General features: G+C 45.3%; 1 protein-coding gene across 1 annotated transcript in view; it reads right to left on the reverse strand.

Annotated features, from left to right (window-relative positions):
* Nucleotides 1-5,886: 5,886 nt before the first annotated feature.
* Nucleotides 5,887-20,010, reverse strand: part of LOC118656596 (ATP-binding cassette sub-family A member 3-like) — a 231,346-nt gene continuing 217,222 nt past the window's right edge. The window contains exons 25-27 of the mRNA XM_036310024.1: nucleotides 19,473-19,663; nucleotides 6,410-6,483; nucleotides 5,887-6,027 (exon numbers count right to left, since the gene is read on the reverse strand). Of these exons, the coding sequence (XP_036165917.1) occupies nucleotides 5,887-6,027; nucleotides 6,410-6,483; nucleotides 19,473-19,663 (406 nt within the window). The remainder of the gene's footprint in view (nucleotides 6,028-6,409; nucleotides 6,484-19,472; nucleotides 19,664-20,010) is intronic.

Consider the following 20,010-nt stretch of genomic DNA (forward strand, 5'->3'; position numbering starts at 1 on the left):
GTGAAGGCCAGATAAAGAGCTTCACAGATAAGAAAAAGCTAAAGGAGTTTATCGCCACCAAACCAGTATTATATGAAATGCTGAAAGGTATCCTTTAAGAAGAGGAAGAAGAAGAAAAAAGGTAAAGATGCAAATTATGAACAACAAATACACATCTATCAACAAGTGAATCTAAAAATCAAGTGAATAAATAATCTGATGAACAGTATGAACTGGTGATTGTAATAGAATCAGGGACATAGAAAGGGAATGGACTGACTATTCTTGTGGGGGGGGGAAGGGGTGTGGGGGTGAGGGAAGAGACTGGACAAAAATTGTGCACCTATGGATGAGGACAGTGGGTGGGGAGTGAGGGCGGAGGGTGGGGTGGGAACTGGGTGGAGGGGAGTTATGGTGGGAATAAAGAGTAACTAATGTAATAATCTGAACAATAAAGATTTAATTGAAAAAAAAAGATTAAAAAAAAAAAGAAAAAGGGACCAGAAAAACAATAGAAATTATCAACAAAACTAAGAATTGGTTTTTTTTAAAGATTAAATTTACAAATGACACCACACTAATACCATGGGTCATGACAGACGACTTATAAACAATTCTACACCAACAAATTTGATAATCTAGAACAGCGGTTCTCAAGCTGTGGGTTGTGACCTCTTTGGCGGTCAAACGACCCTTTCACAGGGGTCACCTAAGACCATCGGAAAACACATATATAATTACATATTGTTTTTGTGATTAATCACTATGCTTTAATTATCTTCAATTTGTAACAATGAAATTGGGGTCACCACAACATGAGGAGCTGTATTAAAGGGTCGCGGAATTAGGAAGGTTGAGAACCACTGATCTAGAAGAAACTGATGCATTTCTAGAAATATACAACCTACCAAGATGAAGTTATTTTCAAAAACTGGCCATTGTGTAAACCAATACTGAATAAGGAGGTTGGATTAGTAATCAAAAGCCTCCTAACAACAAAAAAATAAAACCCAGATAGAGGCAGACTCATAGATAGAGAGCAGGCAGACAGCTCCAGTGTGTGTGTGTGTGTGTGTGTGTGTGTGTGTGTGTGTGTGTGTGTGTTTGGGGGGAGGGTTGGGCAAAAAAGAAAGAGAGAGAGAGAACTCATGGACAGGGACAGAAGTGTGGCGATTTGTGGGGGTGGAGGTGGAAGAGGGCATAGAGGGGATAAATGGTGATGGGAAAAAATAAAATAAAAAATAAATTAAAAACAAAACAACAACAAAAAACAGGACCAGATAGTTTTACTGTGAATAAACTCTCTAAAAAAATTGAGGAGGAGAAAACACTCCCAAAGTCATCTCCCAAGGCCAAGGAAACAAACCAGACAAACCAACAAACTACTCTAGCCAGTGGTCGGCAAACTCATTAGTCAACAGAGCCAAATATCAACAGTACAACGATTGAAATTTCTTTTGAGAGCCAAATTTCTTAAACTTAAACTATATAGGTAGGTACACTGTTACTAACTTAATTAAGGTACTCCTAAGGCTTAGGAAGAGCCACACTTAAGGGGCCAAAGAGCCGCGTGTGGCTCCGGAGCAGCAGTTTGCTGACCACGGCTCTAGGCCATTTGCCAGCGGCTTCTAACATTAAGAGAATTTTTAATTGGAGGGGGTAGTGGAGGGCTTACATAATTTCATTTCATTCACCGGTTATATTTTATTCGGTTCCCTTCAAAATAATCATTAAATTCTGTACAAATATTGCCCTCACGGTAGTTGGTATTGAGCGTTTGGTAAACGTCCGCAAAATAAACAATAAGGGAGCTTATTCCTCATCCAAAGGCTCAGATCAAATTTTAAAATCGCAAACACCACTGAAGCCAAGTTCCAAGCTAGACCGCAAACACCTGACAAACAGATTTCCTGAATTCAGAGGCTAAAACAATGTATAGTTTTAACAATGAATTGAACGATTCCTTTTGTCCTGCCCCAAGCCCCGGCTTCAGAGATCATAAGGTCACCGGCGGGAAGAAGGCAGGTGAGCTCTGCAGGCGGCCCCTTGGCGGGACCGGCAGCGGGACAGGCTGCGCGGGGAGGACCGGCACCTGCCGCCCCGCCTGGCCCGCCGGCCCGGGCCGCCTCCGCCCTGAACCCCCAGGGGCCGCGCCCGGAGGCCCGCGGGGCGGGGCGGGGCGGGGGCCGGGCGGGAGGGCGCCGCGCACCGGGTCGGGCCTGGTCGGGACAGTGACCTACGCCCGGGCTGCTGTGGAGGGAGAGGCTGCGGAGGCCGGAGCTTGTCCTTTTCGGGCGCCGAGGGGAAGGGGGTACGCACTTGAGGGTTCACCGCTCAGAGGGCGGACAGCGGGCGGCCTCCAGGGGAGTCCGAGGTGCAGCCCCTGGAGCAGGACGGGGCGGGCACGGCGCCGGGGACCGGGAGCTGGAGCAGTGGACACTCACCCCTCGGACTTCTCAACCGCCTCCGCCCGGCAGGGCTCGCGCGGCAACCAACGCCCGGCCCAACCGCACCGCACGCCCCCTCCGCGCTGCCCCTCCCCGGACACCCCCCGCCCCGCACGTGCCTCCCCGCCCCCACCCCCGCCCGTCCACACCCCATTAAGTGTGGCTTCCCAGTGGTTCACGCAGGTGCCCCTACTGCCAGCAGCCTGCCAGCCACCCCAGAACGGTGTATCCTGTTTGCCAGCCCAGGCCACAGCTCCCAGTGGTCCAGCAGGCTGACCCTGAGGGCATTTCCTGCTGCTGGCAGGTGTGAAACAGGCCTGGCCCAGGGCCATCAACATCCCCACCTTCTCTTCAGATTTGTTTCTTCCTTGGGTCATTTCCCTTAGCCTCGGGCTTAGGGCATGCGCTTTAGGTGCCTCCTTACAGCTAACCCTGTGAAAGTGCTCAGCAGAGGACCTGATGCATAATATTTTTTGTTTCTTGCTGGAAGACGAAGAGGTGAGCTGGGTGCAGGGAGGGACAGTGGGAGGGGCTACCAGAGGAAGGGAATGTCTTAAAGGGTCAGTGAGGAAGCCAACTGGGAGACTAGATGCAAGAGCTACTAAGTAGCTTCTCTCCCCCTTTGAAACTCGGCTAGCTAAGGAAACAAATTTTACAATTACAGAAATCGCTTTTGGGAGACCAATGGTAGTATGGGAATGGGACTCACCGGAAGTTATATTAAGCTAAAAACAATAGAACAGGGAATACCTGTTGGATATCATCTTGTACTGTAAGACTGAGACAATGAAAACCTTGAACAAACCATCCCAAAATGACTGCATTGAGCGTCTGCCCCCTAGTGGTCAGTGTGCATCATAGCGGGCAGTCCTTCCACCATTCGGTCATTTGCATATTAGGGTTTTATTGTATAGGACTGGAGGCCTGGTGCACAAAAATTTGTGCACTGGGGGGGGGGGGGGGCAACAGCCCGGCCTGTGCCCTCTCGCAGTCTGGGACCCCTTGGGAGATAACGACCTGCTGGCTTAGGCCTGCTCCTGGGTTGCAGAGGGCAGGCCCAATCCCTAGGTGCAGCCCCTGGTCGGGCTCAGAGCAGGGCCGATTGGGGAGTTGGGGCGCCACCCCGTCATGCACAGAGCAGGGCAGATTGGGAGGTTGCGATGCTACCCTCAGTCATGCTCAGGGTAATGCCGATTGCGGGGTTGGGGCACCGCCCCCTGTCACACTCAAGGCAGGGTCGATGGGGAGGTTGCGGCGCCACCCCTTGTCACGCACAGAGCAGGGCCCATCTGGGGGATTGGGCTCTGTACCCTGTCACAGACAGAGCAGGGCTGATCAGGGGGTTGAGGAGCTCCCCCCTGTCACTCACAGAGTAGGGCCAATAGGGGAGTTGGGGCACTGCCCCCTGTCACAGAGCAGGGCGGATCAGGGGGTTGGGGCGCCGCCCTCTATCACTCACAGAGCAGGGCCGATCAGGGGGTAGGGGCACCGCCACTGTCACACTCAGGGCAGGGCCAATGGGGAGGTTATGGCTCTACCCCATCACACACAGAGCAGGGCCCGTGGGGTGGGGGTTGGGCCGCCGCCCCCTGTCACACACAGAGCAGGGCGGATCAGGGGGTTGGGGCACCGCCACTCTCACACTCAGGGCAGGGCCGATGGGGAGGTTATGGCTCTACCCTGTCACACACAGAGCAAGGCCGATCAGGGAGTTGGGGCGCTGTCCTCTGTCACACACAGAGCAGGGCCGATCAGGGGGTTGGGGTGCCGCACCCTGTCACACACAGAGCCGCAGGGCAATCAGGAGGTTGGGGAGCTCCCCCTATCAGGCACAGAGCAGGGCTGATCAGGGGGTTGGGGCGCCTTCCCCTGTCATGAACAGAGGAGGGCGGATAGGGAGGTTGTGGCCCCACCCTCTGTCACACACAGAGCCGCAGGACGATCAGGGGGTTTGGGTGCTGGCCCCTGTCACGCTGATCCTGGTGCTGGGAGGCATATTACCCTTTTACTATATAGGATAGAGCCCTGGTGCATGGGTGGGCCGGCTGGTTTGCCCTGAAGGGTGTCCTGGATCAGGGTGGGGGTCCCCACTGGGGTTCCTGGCCAGTCTGGGTGAGGGGCTGAGGGCTGTTTTCAGGCTGGCAGGTGACTGAAGCTCCCAACTGCTCCTTTTTTTCTTTTTTATTCTGGGCCAGCTTTAGCTTTGAGGCTTGGCTCCAGCTCTTAGGCCTCTGCTGCTGAAAGTAGGTTTCTGGCTTTGGTTAACCTTCTGTATTTGAAACAATGTTGCGATCCTGCTGGCTGAAGCCCGGCGGACTAAAGCAGGTTTCTGGGGTTTTGTTTAGCTTCTATATTTGTAACATAGTTGCTTAGAGTTGCAGCTCAGAGGCCAGCAGCCGCAGGCGGGGAACGTTGGAGTCCTCCGTCACTGAAGCAAGCAAGCCTCATGTTCGCTTTAAGCTGCCTGGCTGCCGGCCGCCATCTTGGCTGGCAGTTAATTTGCATATTGCCCTGATTAGCCAATGGGAAGTGTAGCGGTCGTACGCCAATTACCATGCTTCTCTTTTATTAGATAGGATACTTGGCATGAAGCACAAACAGGCAACTCATCTAGCCTGAGCACCCCACCCATTGGGGTTGTAAGGGTTATCTATCTCTTTTTTGCAAGTTTCAAGGTACCCCTCGCCTGGTATTGGGATTAGCATGCAGGGTTTCAAGCTCCCCTTTGTCATTAACTGTTGATAATCTTGTCTTGGCAGGTCTCAGGACTACTTGGGGGTGATAATATGCCCCCTCTCCTGCCCTAGTATCTATCTATCCTACCTAACAATCCAGTTTCTCCTCTTTACTTCTTAATCAGAGGTAGGCAAGAGTAGGAAGGAAAACATTCTATTTTCAAAGAATGTTTTTGCTTTATGTTCTTTGACTCTAAAATGGTCTTGGTACAAATATCTTACTTTTGGTATAAAATTATTTTTGGTATAAAATTGGTGAGTGTGTGTGTGTGTGTGTGTATTTCACACACACACACACACACACACACACACACACACGGGAAATATGCTTTGTTCAAGGCATAATGCTTCTCTTACCCATAACTCAAAAATAAATCTCATGGTCTTCCAGCTCTCCCATCTAACAGCGCCATCATTTCTGGATGTTTCTGTTCAAACACTCAGAATTCTCAGAAATAGGTTGTTCCCACCTTGATGAAAGCTGGTGTTACATATTTCTAGGTGAGAGAGCATGAATTTCGCCACATGTCTTTAGATTTGCACATGCTGGCTTCACAGGCCACCCATGTAAGTCTACAAAGAAGGGACATATGGTCCTTTGGGGGACTCTTTATTACATAAGCATATTTACGCCAACATCTACACACGCACAGGAATGCCCCTCTACGTATCCAGGTGTAGCAGAGAGAGGCCTAAGAAGACAGGCCTCGGGTTGGAACTGAATCTCAGGGCACCTCCTCGTTGCCATCAAGTCCGTTGTTCTCTAGGTTGGCAAAGGTCAGGAAGACTTGTTCCAGCGTTATCTGACTGACAGAATAATCTTCTAAATTGAATTGCTCTTTCGCTTCCTCCAAAACACCAAACACCTTCAATGACAGAAAAGTGCAATCACCATCGCTGTCCTCCCCTCCGGCCCCAACCCAAATGAGCCTCTCCTCCACTCCCAGCTGCTGCGAAGTTCACGTGGGGAAAAGGCACAGAGGGGAGGTGAGGACATGGGAGGACATCATAATTGAGAGCCTGAGAGAAAGCAGTTCTCTGTCCCCGTTCTGTTGATGGACATGGACTAACAATGGACTTTAGGGAGCAGAAATTGAAGCAATTAAAATCTAGGGTGTCTGAAGAGTAACCTGCAGTCTCTGCTCCTATAACAGGCTGCCATTACACATGCCTGAATAGCAAATATTTGCCCCATCATTAGTGCTCTCTTAACATGTGATGTTAGAATGGCATGATTTCTATAGTCACCTTGGACCAGCTATTGTCCTTTGTGGGAATGTAGTAGTTAAGGATCCCTTGGTTCTCCTGCTTTAATTCACTACCTAAAAAAAGTAAATATATTACACATAGGTGAGTAATCTTACAGATTTCATTTAAAATTGCCAAGATATTGCTACATTTATTAGTTATATATAATAGAACTATGAATAGATGCCGTTATAACAAAGGCGGTATGATCAAATAGCCCACTCTCTCTGACTTACATGACATGGTTCATTCCTGTCAGCAGATTTGTTCCTGAAGAAATAGCCTTATTATGTGAGGTTTATAATAATTAAGGCTGGCTTGCAGTCACACACACACAAAATATCAGCTCACATGCCCAGTGAATGAAACCAAGCCTTCAACAATTCTAAGGTTATCACTAGTAGACTTTGTTTGTAAACATGTGCTGAGCATCTGCGCTGGGAGGACGTTCAGCCGGCCTGTGTGAGGAGGAGGAGTGTTGTACAGTGTGTTTGCTGGGGAGGAGAGAAGGACAAGTAGTCCTGGCTACGATTACACCCCATGTGAGAGGGGCCACCATTCAAGTACACCACCCACAGGAGGCTGTATTGTTTCTTTTACAGGTAAGAAACCATTTCTAATTTAGAACGAACTGAGGTATTTACACAATGCATATTTGCAGGTTACTGCAAATTGGATTAACTGTAATTAAAATGTATTAAAGTAAAAAAAAATACATGTTTACAATGATGTGTGGCTTTTCTCAATAAGAATTTTAACACATGTATTATCTCCATGATCACATAAAGCTCTGTTTTTCCCTGTTGAAATACTTCAGCTAGCTTAAGGAGTTACTCAAAGCAAACACTGCTGAAACTACCTCATTTAGGTCAAGTGATAGTAACTCAGATAGTTCCATGTGCCACTTCCCAGCCTCTGGCCCCCATAAAAAATAACCAATGCCGCCACTGGTGTTGTGGACATTTATTTTTTAGTGTCTTCTTATCTATGCACGTGCCCCTAAAAATTTAGGCAGAGTTTTCCTACTTTTGAACCTTATGTGAATGGAGCCATGTAGGATACATTCTTTTCTTTCTGCTTCTTTCACTCAGTTTTTGTAAGATTCATTTATGTGGTTGCATCTTGCTACAATTCATTTATTTTCCTTTCTAAACTATAATCTGGCTTCTAAATATTCCACAATGTATTTTCCATTTAGCCACTGAAACTACAGTGGGGCCTTGACTTACGAGTGTCCCGACTAACGAGTTTTTCCAAGATACGAGCCATCTCTCTGCCGATATTTTGCTTTGAGATGACAGAGTAATTTGAGTTAACGAGCTCCTTAACGAGCTCCGTCACGGAAGGAATTAAACTCATAAGTCAAGGCCCCACTGTATAAGAATATTAATCTCCAAAAAGACAGGTCTTTTTCTGATGTTTTCTTGTCTGCTTTTGTTTGGAATGTATTCCTTTGTTTCCTTATTCTGCTTGTCTGTGCTTATTTCTATGTATTAGGAAAACAGTGACATCTTTCATTCTTGAAGGAATGGCCTTGTATAGGAGATAAACCTTATCACTCAACCTTGGCCTAGCTTTTGATTGTCTCTTCAACCTTTGTGATTATTTTAGTAGCCTGATTTATTATTTTTTAAAATACGTTTTTATTGATTTCAGAAAGGAAGGGAAAGGAAGAGAGAGATAGAAACATCAGAGATGAGAGGGAATCATTGATCGGCTGCCTCCTGCATGCCCCCTACTGGGGATCGAGCCTGCAATCTGGGTATGTGCCCTGACCAGGAATCAAACTCTGACCTCCTTGTTCATAGGTTGATGCTCAACCACAGAGCAACACCAGCCGGGCCTGATTTATTCTCAATAGGTCTCAGGTGATCCCAGCCAGCACCTAGCTCCAGGCTGGGTGGAAGCCAGATCCTCAGGCAGCAGCTTTTAAAGTTGCAAATACAGTCCGGTGGGTCTGCCATTGTAAACGCTGCTGACCTCTTGACCAGGAAATCTGGAAGTGACTCCTGGGTGACAGCTGCAAAAAATCGGCTTCAGATGAGTGTGTAAGTTCCTTTCTGGGAGAAACTAGTGAGCTGTGGTGAGGCCCCAGGATGGCGTCTCCCTCCCTCATTCCCTAAGCACCTCTATAGCCTCCTGATGTGTGGCAAACCTGAAGCCTGACCTCAGGTTTGAGCTCCAGGATAACTAAGGAGTCTTTTTCGTAGGCAGACTGGGGGTGTGTGTCAGTGTGCTGTCTGTGCAGTGCATTGGGTGCAGTCACCAGGCTAGGGGCCCAGGAACACAAGCTCCTCTGGTCACAAGGGCAGTGTGATCAAGGGAGGTCCCTGTGTGAACTGAACTCCCAGATTTAGTGCGGCTGAAGAAAGGTGCCCACAGCCTTACCGATGCAGAGGAGGAGCACCCGAAGAGGGACATGCCTGGCCTGCATGCCCACCTGGGCTAGCGACGGAGAGGGAGAGCACAAAAGTGGCAGCTTTCAGCACCTCCACTACCCAAGAAAATCTCAGCTGGCCCCTGACCCTCACAGTGGTTCTCAACCTTGTGGCCCTTTAAATACAGTTCCTCATGTTGTGGTGACCCCCAACCATAAAATTATTTTTGTTTCTACTTAATAACTGTAATGTTGCTACTGTTATGAATCGTAATGGAAATATCTGATATGCAGGATTGTCTTAGGCGACCCGTGTGAAAGGGTCGTTCGACCACCAAAGGGTCAGGACCCACAGGTTGAGAACTGCTGCTAGTAGATGCTTTAAGATTGGGAAATGGTAAGAATTCCTTTTTTACCACAGTGTAGTATTCCATTGTGTAGATATACCACCGTTTTTTAATCCACTCATCTGCTGATGGGCACTTAGGCTGTTTCCAAATCTTAGCTATGGTGAATTGTGCTTCTATGAACATAGGGGTGCATATATCCTTTCTGATTGGTGTTTCTAGCTTCTTGGGATATATTCCTAGAAGTGGGATCACTGGGTCAAATAGGAGTTCCATTTTTAATTTTTTGAGGAAACTCCATACTGTTCTCCACAGTGGCTGCACCAGTCTGCATTCCCACCAGCAGTGCACAAGTGTTCCCTTTTCTCCACATCCTCACCAGCACCTGTCGTTTGTTGATTTGTTGATAATAGCCATTCTGACAGGTGTGAGATGATACCTCATTGCTGTTTTGATTTGAATTTCTTGGATGATTAGTGACTTTGAGCATGTTTTCATATGTCTTTAGGCCTTCCGTATGTCCTCTTTTGAAAAGTGTCTATTTAGGTTTTGCCCATTTTTGATTGGATTGTTTATCTTCCTAAAGTTAAGTTGTATGAGTTCTCTGTCAATGTTGGAGATTAAACCCTTATCTGAGATAGCATTGGCAAATATGTTCCCCCATGAAGTGGGCTTTCTTGTTTTGTTGATGGTTTCTTTTGCTTTTTATTTTGATGCAGTCCCATTTGTTTATTTTCTCCTTGGTTTCCATTGTCCTAGGAGCTGTATCAGTAAAAATATTGCTTCGACATATGTCTGATATTTTGCTGCCTATGGATTCTTCTAAGATTTTTATGGTTTCCCATCTTATGTTTAAGTCCTTTATCCATTTTGAGTTTATTTTTGTGTATGGTGTAAGTTGGGGGTCTAGTTTCAGTTTTTTTGTATGTTTCTGTCCGATTTCCCCAACACCATTTATTGAAGAGGCTGTCTTGACTCCATTGTATGATCATACCTCCTTTGTCAAATACTAATGGAGCATAATGGTTTGGGTCGATTTCTAGGTTCTCTGTTCTGTTCCATTCATTGGTCTATATGTCTTAGGCCAGTACCAGGCAGTTTTGAGAACGGTGGCTTTGTAATATAGCTTGGTATCTGGTAATATGATCCCACCAACTTTGTTCTTCTTTCTCAGGATTTCTGAGGCTATTTGGGATCTTTTTTTATTCCAGATGAATTTTTGGAGAGTTTGTTCTCGGTCTGTGAAATATGCCATTGGTATTTTAATGGAGATTGCATTGAATCTGTAGATTCCTTTGGGTAGTATGGGCATTTTAATGATGTTGATTCTACCAATCCATGAACACAGCATATTCTACCATTTGTTTATATCTTTCTCTATCTCTTTTTTCAATGTCCTGCAGTTTTCTGAGTACAGGTCTTTTACCTCCTTAGTTAAATTTATTCCTTGGCATCTTAATTTTTTTGTTGCAATGATAAAGGGAATGTTTTTTTAGTTTCTCTTTCTGTGAGCTCATTATTGGTGTATAAAAAGCCATAGATTTCTAGTTGTTAATTTTGTATCCTGCTACATTGCCAAATTCTTTTATTAAGTCTAATAGTTTTTTGATGGAGTGTTTGGGTTTTTTATGTGAATGATGACAGTTTTATTTCTTCTTTTCCAATTTGGATGCCTTTTATTTCTTCTTCTTTTCTGATCACTATGGCTAGCACTTCCAGTACTATGTGGAACAGGAGTGGTGAAAGTGGGCATCCCTGTCTTGTTCCTGTTTTTAGGGGAAATGGTTTTAGTTTTTGCCCATTGAGTATGATGTTGGCTGTAGAGCATTATGCTGAGCAAAATAAGCCAGTCGGAGAAAGATTAATATCACATGATCTCACTCATTTGGGGTAATATAATGAATAACATAAACTGATGAACAAAAATAGAGCCAGAGGAAAAAAATATTCTAGAATACAATAGAAGTAATCCTGTTATTTGTAGTTTTTTATATTTCCTATAACTTTTATGATATTATACTATGTTAGTACAGTTTTGGTAATATTATTATATTAAATTTTTTTCTTGAAATATTAATGTTTATTGCATGTAATATTATATTTAAAAAGTTTTTCTTGAAATATTAATGTTTATTGCATGTAACATTATTATATTTAAAATAATTTTTCTTGAAATATTAAAAATAATAAAATAAAAAAGAAAAATAAATAAAATAAAGATATTTTAACTAAAAAAATAAAAAAGAGTACCTACCAAATAGAATTGTAATGGGTATTACATGTATTCATATTGATAAAGCATTTAGTGCCTGACACATACTGTTATCCTAATATTAATTAAATGATAAATCTTCTTAAATCTTCTTTGTTAAGTTCCCAAGATAAAACTCTTGACACGTGGATATAGTTGTTCAGAGAATGGACACATTTTTATTCTACTTTCCAAGCCTCATATCAGCAAGTGTAATCATTTTATGGTGTTAGAGGAATGTGAAGGAGCCCACAGAGAAGGTAGTACAAAGGTGTAACCAAAAAAGAAAGCCCTAATAGAGGTAAATAAGTGAAGCTACTATATGTTCCAAAATCTACACTGACTCACATGTGGCCATAAATATTTAAATCAGAGATTTCTTGGGGGAGAACCAAGATGGCAGCATAGGTTAACGCCGGAGTTTGCTGCTCTGAACAACTACTTCAAAAGTGAAACCAAAAAACGGAAGGGACATCACCCAGAACCACAGGAACGCTGGCTGAGTGGAAGTCCTACAACTAGGAGGAAAGAGAAACGCATACGGACACTCAGAGGAGGCACAGTGCTGAAGTCAAATTCTGTGGTGCGGAGTGCGAGGAGCGGGCAGGCGGCGGAGGGCGCGGTTGGCGTTTTCAATCGGTTGGCGTTTTCAATCGGGAGGGAGTCACAGACTCTGAGCTCCAGATCCGGGCGAGTCTTTAGGGACCCAGACTCAAACGGGAGAAGCGGGACTGTCTGGCTTCGGTCAGAGTGAGTGCAGCTTTCTCTCTGAGCTTTGCAGCGGGTGCTGGGACTCAGAGAGGCAGAGCCCCTGGGGACAGGACTGAGAGCCGCCATAACTGCTCTCTCCGGCCCACCCTGTTGATCCTGTGCGACCCGCCCCGCCCAAGCCCTGAACACAGGCATTTGCTGGATAGCCTCAGGCAAACGCCAGATTAGCACCTCCCTAGAGGACAGAAGTTCTCTCACTGCTGACACAGCTGATTCTCATAGCCACTTGGCCTGGAGGTCAAACCCTCCCTGGAATTAGCTACAACAATCAAGATTTAACTATAAGACTGCGAACAAAGACCACTAGGGGGTGCACCAAGGAAGCATAACAAAATGCGGAGACAAAGAAACAGGACAAAATTGTCAATGGAAGATATAGAGTTCAGAACCACACTTTTAAGGTCTCTCAAGAACTGTTTAGAAGCCGCCGATAAACTTAATGAGATCTACAAGAAAACTAATAAGACCCTCGATCTTATACTGGGGAACCAACTAGAAATTAAGAATACATGGACTGAAATAACGAATATTATACAGACTCCCGACAGCAGACCAGAGGAGCGCAAGAATCAAGTCAATGATTTGAAATGCGAGGAAGCAAAAAACACCCAACCGGAAAAGCAAAATGAAAAAAGAATCCAAAAATGTGAGGATAGTGTAAGGAGCCTCTGGGACAGCTTCAAGCGTACCAACATCAGAATTATAGGGGTGCCAGAAGATGAGAGAGAGCAAGATATTGAAAACCTATTTGAAGAAATAATGACAGAAAACTTCCCCCACCTGGTGAAAGAAATGGACTTACAGGTCCAAGAAGCACGGAGAACCCCAAACAAAAGGAATCCAAAGAGGACCACACCAAGACACATCATAATTAAAATGCCAAGAGCAAAAGATAAAGAGAGAATCTTAAAAACAGCAAGAGAAAGAAACTCAGTTACCTACAAGGGAATACCCATACGACTGTCAGCTGATTTCTCAACAGAAACTTTGCAGGCCAGAAGGGAGTGGCAAGAAATATTCAAAGTGATGAATACCAAGAACCTACAACCAAGATTACTTTATCCAGCAAAGCTATCATTCAGAATTGAAGGCCAGATAAAGAGCTTCACAGATAAGGAAAAGCTAAAGGAGTTCATCACCACCAAACCAGGATTATATGAAATGCTGAAAGGTATCCTTTAAGAAGAGGAAGAGGAAGAGGAAGAAAAAGGTAAAGATACAAATTATGAACAACAAATATGCATCTATCAACAAGTGAATCTAAGAATCAAGTGAATAAATAATCTGATGAACAGAATGAACTGTTGATTACAAATAGAATCAGGGACATAGAAAGGGAATGGACTGACTATTCCTGGGGGGGAAAGGGGTGTGGGAGATGCGGGAAGAGACTGGACAAAAATCGTGCACCTATGGATGAGGACAGTGGGTGGGGAGTGAGGGCGGAGGGTGGGGTGGGAACTGGGAGGAGGGGAGTTATGGGGGGAAAAAAAAGAGGAACAAATGTAATAATCTGAACAATAAAGATTTAATTAAAAATATATATTTAAATCAATTAAAATAAAATAAAATAAAATAAAATAAAATAAAATAAAATAAAAATTAGGTTCTTTCGTTGCACTGGCCACATTTCAAGTGTTTGATTACCACAGGTGGCTAATGGCTACCTCATTGGACAGCACAGATCTAGAACATTTCAATCATGACAGAAAGTTCTATTGTACAATACCGTTTCACATTTTTAAAGATGGTCCCATTTCATGGAATTCAACTTTTATTTCAACTAAGGCAATTTCTAAATGTGTGATTTGTCAGGTTTTCTACAAAAAGAGGCTCACAAATTTAAAACACTTTTAAGGTACACATCCTGATTTGGAGATTCATAAATGGCAGACCCATGAAACTCAAAGCACTGGGGAAAATGAAGTCTTGCCCATAAAGTAGGCACACAGCCTCAGCCACTCCTTCTGAGCATCCTGTGACTGTTCTGTAAGGGTGACTCTCTGAATGATGGGAAAGCCCCAGGGTGTATATTTGGCCAGATCCCTCTGGGCACTGAACAAAGAACTTTTCTATTGGGAGAAAGGAGGCAAAAATGAAGGTATCACTCAACTTTTTTTCAATATTTGTCTAGGTGCTGATTATTACAATTGAAGTAGACGGAATTAAGAAATATACATAGGAATCAAATAGCCACTGGACAATTTGTGATGAGTTGATTTAGTTTTGCCAGCAATTTCCTGACCCTTGCCTGCAGACACTATTTACCAGCCTCTTTTAATAGATTCTGTGTAGACTCGGACACTTCTTCCTAAACTATCTCTTGTTCACTTCATAAAGTTCAGAACTAAAGAAATCCTCCAGGAATTGTTATAGACACTTACCTGGACTAGGCTGATTTCATTCTACTATTGTGGTCATGGTTTTGGTGCTTATACTTGGAAAAATCAATAAGCATCCCTTTCCACCCATTGTATGTTACCTTAGTAAGATAGATTTTTGTCTAGAACATGTTCTAGTATAAAGGGAGTGGCCACAGGAAGGCCACAATCTATCATAGTGCCTAGAATTATATCATTATCTATAGTAATAAAAACATAATATGCAAGTTGACTGAACAACCAAACAGCAGAACGACTGTCTGGACGACCTTACGGACGACCACACTATGACACGCAAGCCAGCCAAAGTGAGTGCAATGCAATTGGCGAGGGGCCCCTGCCTTCACCCCACGATTGCCCAGGCCACCCTCTGTGGGGCAATCAATGGGAGGGCTCTGTGATTGATCTTCCCAAAGAGGGATGCCCAGGCCACCCTCTGCACTGCGATTAATTGCAGAGCCCCAGCTGGGTGGGTGGGGCCTCCCTCTTTGGGGCCATCGATCAGCCCGCCCCCCCACCTCCTGGCAATTGATTGCCCCACAGAGGGAGGCCCAGGCCACCGGCCAGCAGTGCTGTGGCAGGTGTGCAGGGCGGCCAGCGATAGCCCTGCAGAGGGAAGCCCAGGCCAGCCAAGCAATCGGACCCCACACTTGCTGCCTGCAGAGGGAGGCAACTGGTGGCATGGGAAGGGGGCAGCACCGCACAGATCACAAGCAGTGGCAGTGGTGGGGGCAGGGCCAGCTGCTGGCAGCCAGGGGAAGGAAAGCCCTGATAGGCCCTGATTACTGCCCAGGCCTAGGGACCCTACCCAAGAGGTCCTGGATTGCGAGAGGGTGCAGGCTGGGCTGAGGGACACCCCCACCCCCACCCCCATGCACAATTTTGTGCACTGGGCTTCTAGTTAATATAATATTTGATGATATAATACCTTATACTTGCATAAAGTGCATGTATTGCCCAATACTTTTACATCATTTCACTTAATCCTCACAATAATCTTATGCTTAAAATAATTATCTACATTTTTACAGATAAAGAAACAAAGGTTGGCCAGGGAGAGAGTATAAGTCACTAGATTAAAGACACCAATGAAGGTAGCAGATCTGAGACCTGAACACTTTAATTCCAAGGCCACACACACACACACACACACACACACAAGATTAGCAAAAAAGCCTTCACACATAATCCATGTACCTCTCAAACTGCTGCTGCCCTTGCACCAGGTCCTGGGTCATGTTATCCCCCTAGAAGAAGTATCTCAGATCCCACAACCCCCCAACCCCCAACCCCTAGGCATAGCCTCGCTGATTTCCCATGTAAAATGTTCTGTGGGCCTCGTCTCTTCAGGGCAGGTCCCAAGGGTTGGAGTACTCAGTGTGGGCTCAAGCCTCTCGCTCCTAGGGAGAAGCTGAGGCGTGGAGATCCCCCTGTTGTGGATTCTGCACCAGGGGTGGTTTTGGTGAGACTGTGCCTCTGCCGCTCCCACACATCTCGATGCGGCCCTTGTATTCCTGTGTGGAAAAGCTTCTCAGCTAGTTTTTAGTCTTTTTCAGCAGAAATTGTTCCATACATAGCGGTAGATTTGGTCATAATCTATCTTGGACCCCAGAAAAACTTTCTTAGCTTTAGGTTGTACTGTAGGGCTCCCGCTTCAGAGTGTTCTGGGATGTATTAAATCATATGGCTTCTCAGTGGAGATCTTTCTCTGGGACTTCCTGCTATCTGCCTCAGTCCAAACCTAAATTAGGGATGCTCTTCTCAACAGAAGATTGCTGTGTGCTCCTGCTTGGAATTAGAGGGTGCTACTGACCACCCATTAGAAGCCCCCTTCACATGGCATCTCAGCATGAGCTCCCCAACGGGAGGGTCCAGAGCTTTATCACTGATCCCAGTGCTGACAACGGTATTTGCTTCCAGGATTTGCATTTTCTTACAGCTCAGTTTCCTTTCTTTTACTTTTCTCCTTTTTTTCCTGTTTTCTCTGTTGTTTGTTAAAAAGAGTTTTCAGACTTTTGCTTCTGAGCCAGTTCTCAATTAAAGATATAGGCGTTTAATTTCTACCAATTTCTTGTTTTATTTCACTAGGATGGCTTTTCAGAGTACATAGTCTTCCATATGGCAGAAACAAAATCATCTTACTTGTGCATTTAAAAAAAATACATGGTTACTTAATTTTCCTTGAGATTATGTAGAATCATTACTAAATATTCTCATTACTTTGGTCCTTTTAAAAATATATATTCTAGATGACTATTTTGTAATATTTATTTATTTTCTTTAAAAATCAATATTTAGGTATAGGTTTCATATTAATTTCTTTTTGATTCTGTCATATTTTAATGGCTACTTGTTTAAGGATATTGTGAGGAAGGACTTGGCAACAACCACCTTAGTATTGAAACTGGGCCTCTAACCCACATTCCCATTAAAGGACACATTTTTGTGTCCACAGTGTTGAGGATAGGCCTTGGGTCGGAGTTTAGTGTTTCTCCTTCAGGAAGAGCAAGTTGCTAGGACAGTTGACAGTAAAAGAGGTTTTCTGGTCACAACTTCTCATTGTGGTAATTTAGAGGCCACATGAAATAGAACTCTTGATGCAAAAGTATTCAAAAATATTTGCTGAATGAATATATAAGTCAATGGACATATCAACGTGCATGTGTCATAGGCACTTCATATTCCCTATGACCAGCAGTGAGGAATTGTTTTCCCATATATCTGTTCTCCACATCTGCTCTACCATCCATTTTTTATCAATTTTCTGATCCCCATTTTTACTGTGTAATTAATCATACTATTTCCCCTTGCCTAGGGATAAACTTCTAACTCCTCAGTCTGACACACAATGGGAACTTCTGTGGTAGTTTGCACAACCTAGAAAATTAGAAACTAAGATAAAAAACAGAACTATTAAGAGCCTTGCCATGTCCCTGTTTTATGTTTAGGAAAGAGCAATAAAGGAGAGAAAGAGTTTCTATCTCTGGTAACATGTAGGCAGAGAGAGGCTTATTGATTTTAACATACAGAAGCAGACCTGTTCTTTTAAAAAAATCTTTATTGTTGAAAGAATTACACATGGCCCTTCTTTCCCTCATGGACCCCTTCTACCCACCCCTGCCCCCTGCCAGCAGATATGTTCATGAAAGGAGAGAAAAGCTTAGTGGTTCTTCTTTGTATTGTAATATCTTATCCTGGCTAAGACCAAAAGACCAGAGTTACATGTTCAGCTGGAGGGAAAAAGCCTTCAAACTTTGCATGGATGTTATATAAAAACTAGAGGCCTGGTACATGAAATTTGTGCAGTGGAGCAGGGGTCCCTCAGCCTGGCCTGTGCCCTCTCACAGTCCAGGACCCCTCAGGGGATGTCTGCCTGCTGGCTTGTGGCTTGATGGCCTTCTGCTGCTGCACGGCCTGCTGTATGAGCTTCAGCAGCTGCTGCACGTGCATGGGTTGGGTCACCATGGACTGTCCTGTGAACACCATCGAGTGGGTGAGTCAAATGCGAAGGCAGGCTCACCCTGAGTTCCTTGCACTTCCCTGAGTCACTGAGTTGTTCTGACTGACTGCCTTCTACAGAGAACGGCACCAGTATGGGGCCTAAGCCGGCAGTTGGACATCCCTCTCGCAGTCCAGGACCCCTCGGGGGATGTAGCAGTGCACCAAGTGGCAGGCAGCCAGAGAGGAGCCAGAATTGGGGCCGGGTGCCATGCCATTCATGCTCATCCCGACCCGCTGTGCCTGTTGCCGCCGCTCAGTACTGCTGCTGCGGAGTTGGGAGAGGCTCCCGCCATGGTAGCTGCACTCACCAGCTGTGAGCCTGGCTTCTGGCTGAGCAGTGCTCCCCTTGTGGGAGCACACTGACCACCAGGGGGCAGACACTCAATGCAGGAGATGTTCCCTGGTGGTCAGTGTGTATCATATCAACCAGTTGTTCTGGTCATTCCACCATAACGGTCACTTAGGCTTTTATATATATCCTATCTAATAAAAGAGTAATATGCAAATTGACCATCACTCCAAACACACAAGGTGGCTGCCCCCATGTGGTCAAAGATGGCCACCCCCATGTGGACACAAGATGGCCGGCAGGGGAGGGCACTTGGGAGCGATCAGGCCAGCAGAGGAGGACACTGGGGGTGACCAGGCCTGCAGGGGAGGACAGTTAGGGGCAACAAGGCTGGCAGGGGAGGGCAGTTGGGGGGAACCAGGCCAGCAGGGGAGGACAGTTGGGGGGAACCAGGCCTGCAGGGGAGAGCAGTTAGGGGCAACGGGGCTAGCAAGGGAGGGAAGTTAGGGGTGACCAGGCCATCAGGGGTGGGCAGTTGGGGGCGACCAGGTCAGCAAGGGAGGGAAGTTGGGGGCGACCAGGCTGGCAATGGAGGGCAGTTAGATTTGACCAGGCTGGCAGGGGAGCAGTTAGGTTTCAATCAGGCTGGCAGGGGAGTGGTTAGGGGGGATCAGGCTGGCAGGCAGTAGTAGTTAGGGGCAATCAAGAAAGCAGGCAGGCGAGTGGTTGGGAGCCAGTAGTCCTGGACTGTGAGAGGGATGTCCCAGATTGGAGAGGGTGCAGGCTGGGCTGAGGGACACACCCCTCCCCCCGAACCCGTGCACAGATTTTGTGCACCGGGCCTCTAGTATATAGATAATTGAGAATTATGATGATAATTGTGACTTAGAGATATAATTTACATGGACAGAAGAAATCCAAATCTGTCTTATTAAAGTGATATAGGAATTTAGTGTGAACCCTTTTTCTGTGTGTGCAAAATTTCTTAGCATAACCAGACACAAGAAGTTATAGAAACAACAATACCAAAAGGAATTATATTGGTAACCCATAGGGAACAGGTACTGAAGACATAAAACTTATGCATAGTGAGAACAACAAATATGATATAATACATCTTGAACAAAACAGCCCAATATAATTTACCTGGGAATGTAATTGTGATGAAATCTTTAAAATCATTTAATGTATGCTTGTGTGTATCAGTCTTGACCTTGACCTTTAGGATGTAAACATCGCCAAACTTGTTCTTGAGGTGCTGAGGGCTGCCCAGACACACAAACTTTCCCTTCACCATGATGGCCAGCCTGGTACAGAAGGCATCGCATTCCTCCATTCTAGCAAAATAAGGTACCAGAATAATGTAAAATTGAAACATTTCCTGTTGGAGGACCTTCTGTAATTCAGGATTTTGTGATTCTATTTCCAAAGAGAAGTGGAATTTGCCAATCATAAAGCTCATACTTGAGAAGTGGAAATTTTTCAAATAATGAGTATGAAACCCTCACATAGAACATCTGAACTCCTTGTCCTCTCCCCACTCTTGGTTATGTAACTTAATGGATTCTTGACTCTTCCACTGATTAGGATTAATGAGGAACTCACATTCTCAAGCAAGTTTGCTGTCCAAATTCCTAGCCCCAAATAATTCTCGTGAACAACCACTACAATGCTTGCCAACCCT

Source organism: Myotis myotis, unplaced genomic scaffold, assembly GCF_014108235.1.
Source record: "Myotis myotis isolate mMyoMyo1 unplaced genomic scaffold, mMyoMyo1.p scaffold_m19_p_5, whole genome shotgun sequence".
NCBI lineage: Eukaryota > Metazoa > Chordata > Mammalia > Chiroptera > Vespertilionidae > Myotis > Myotis myotis.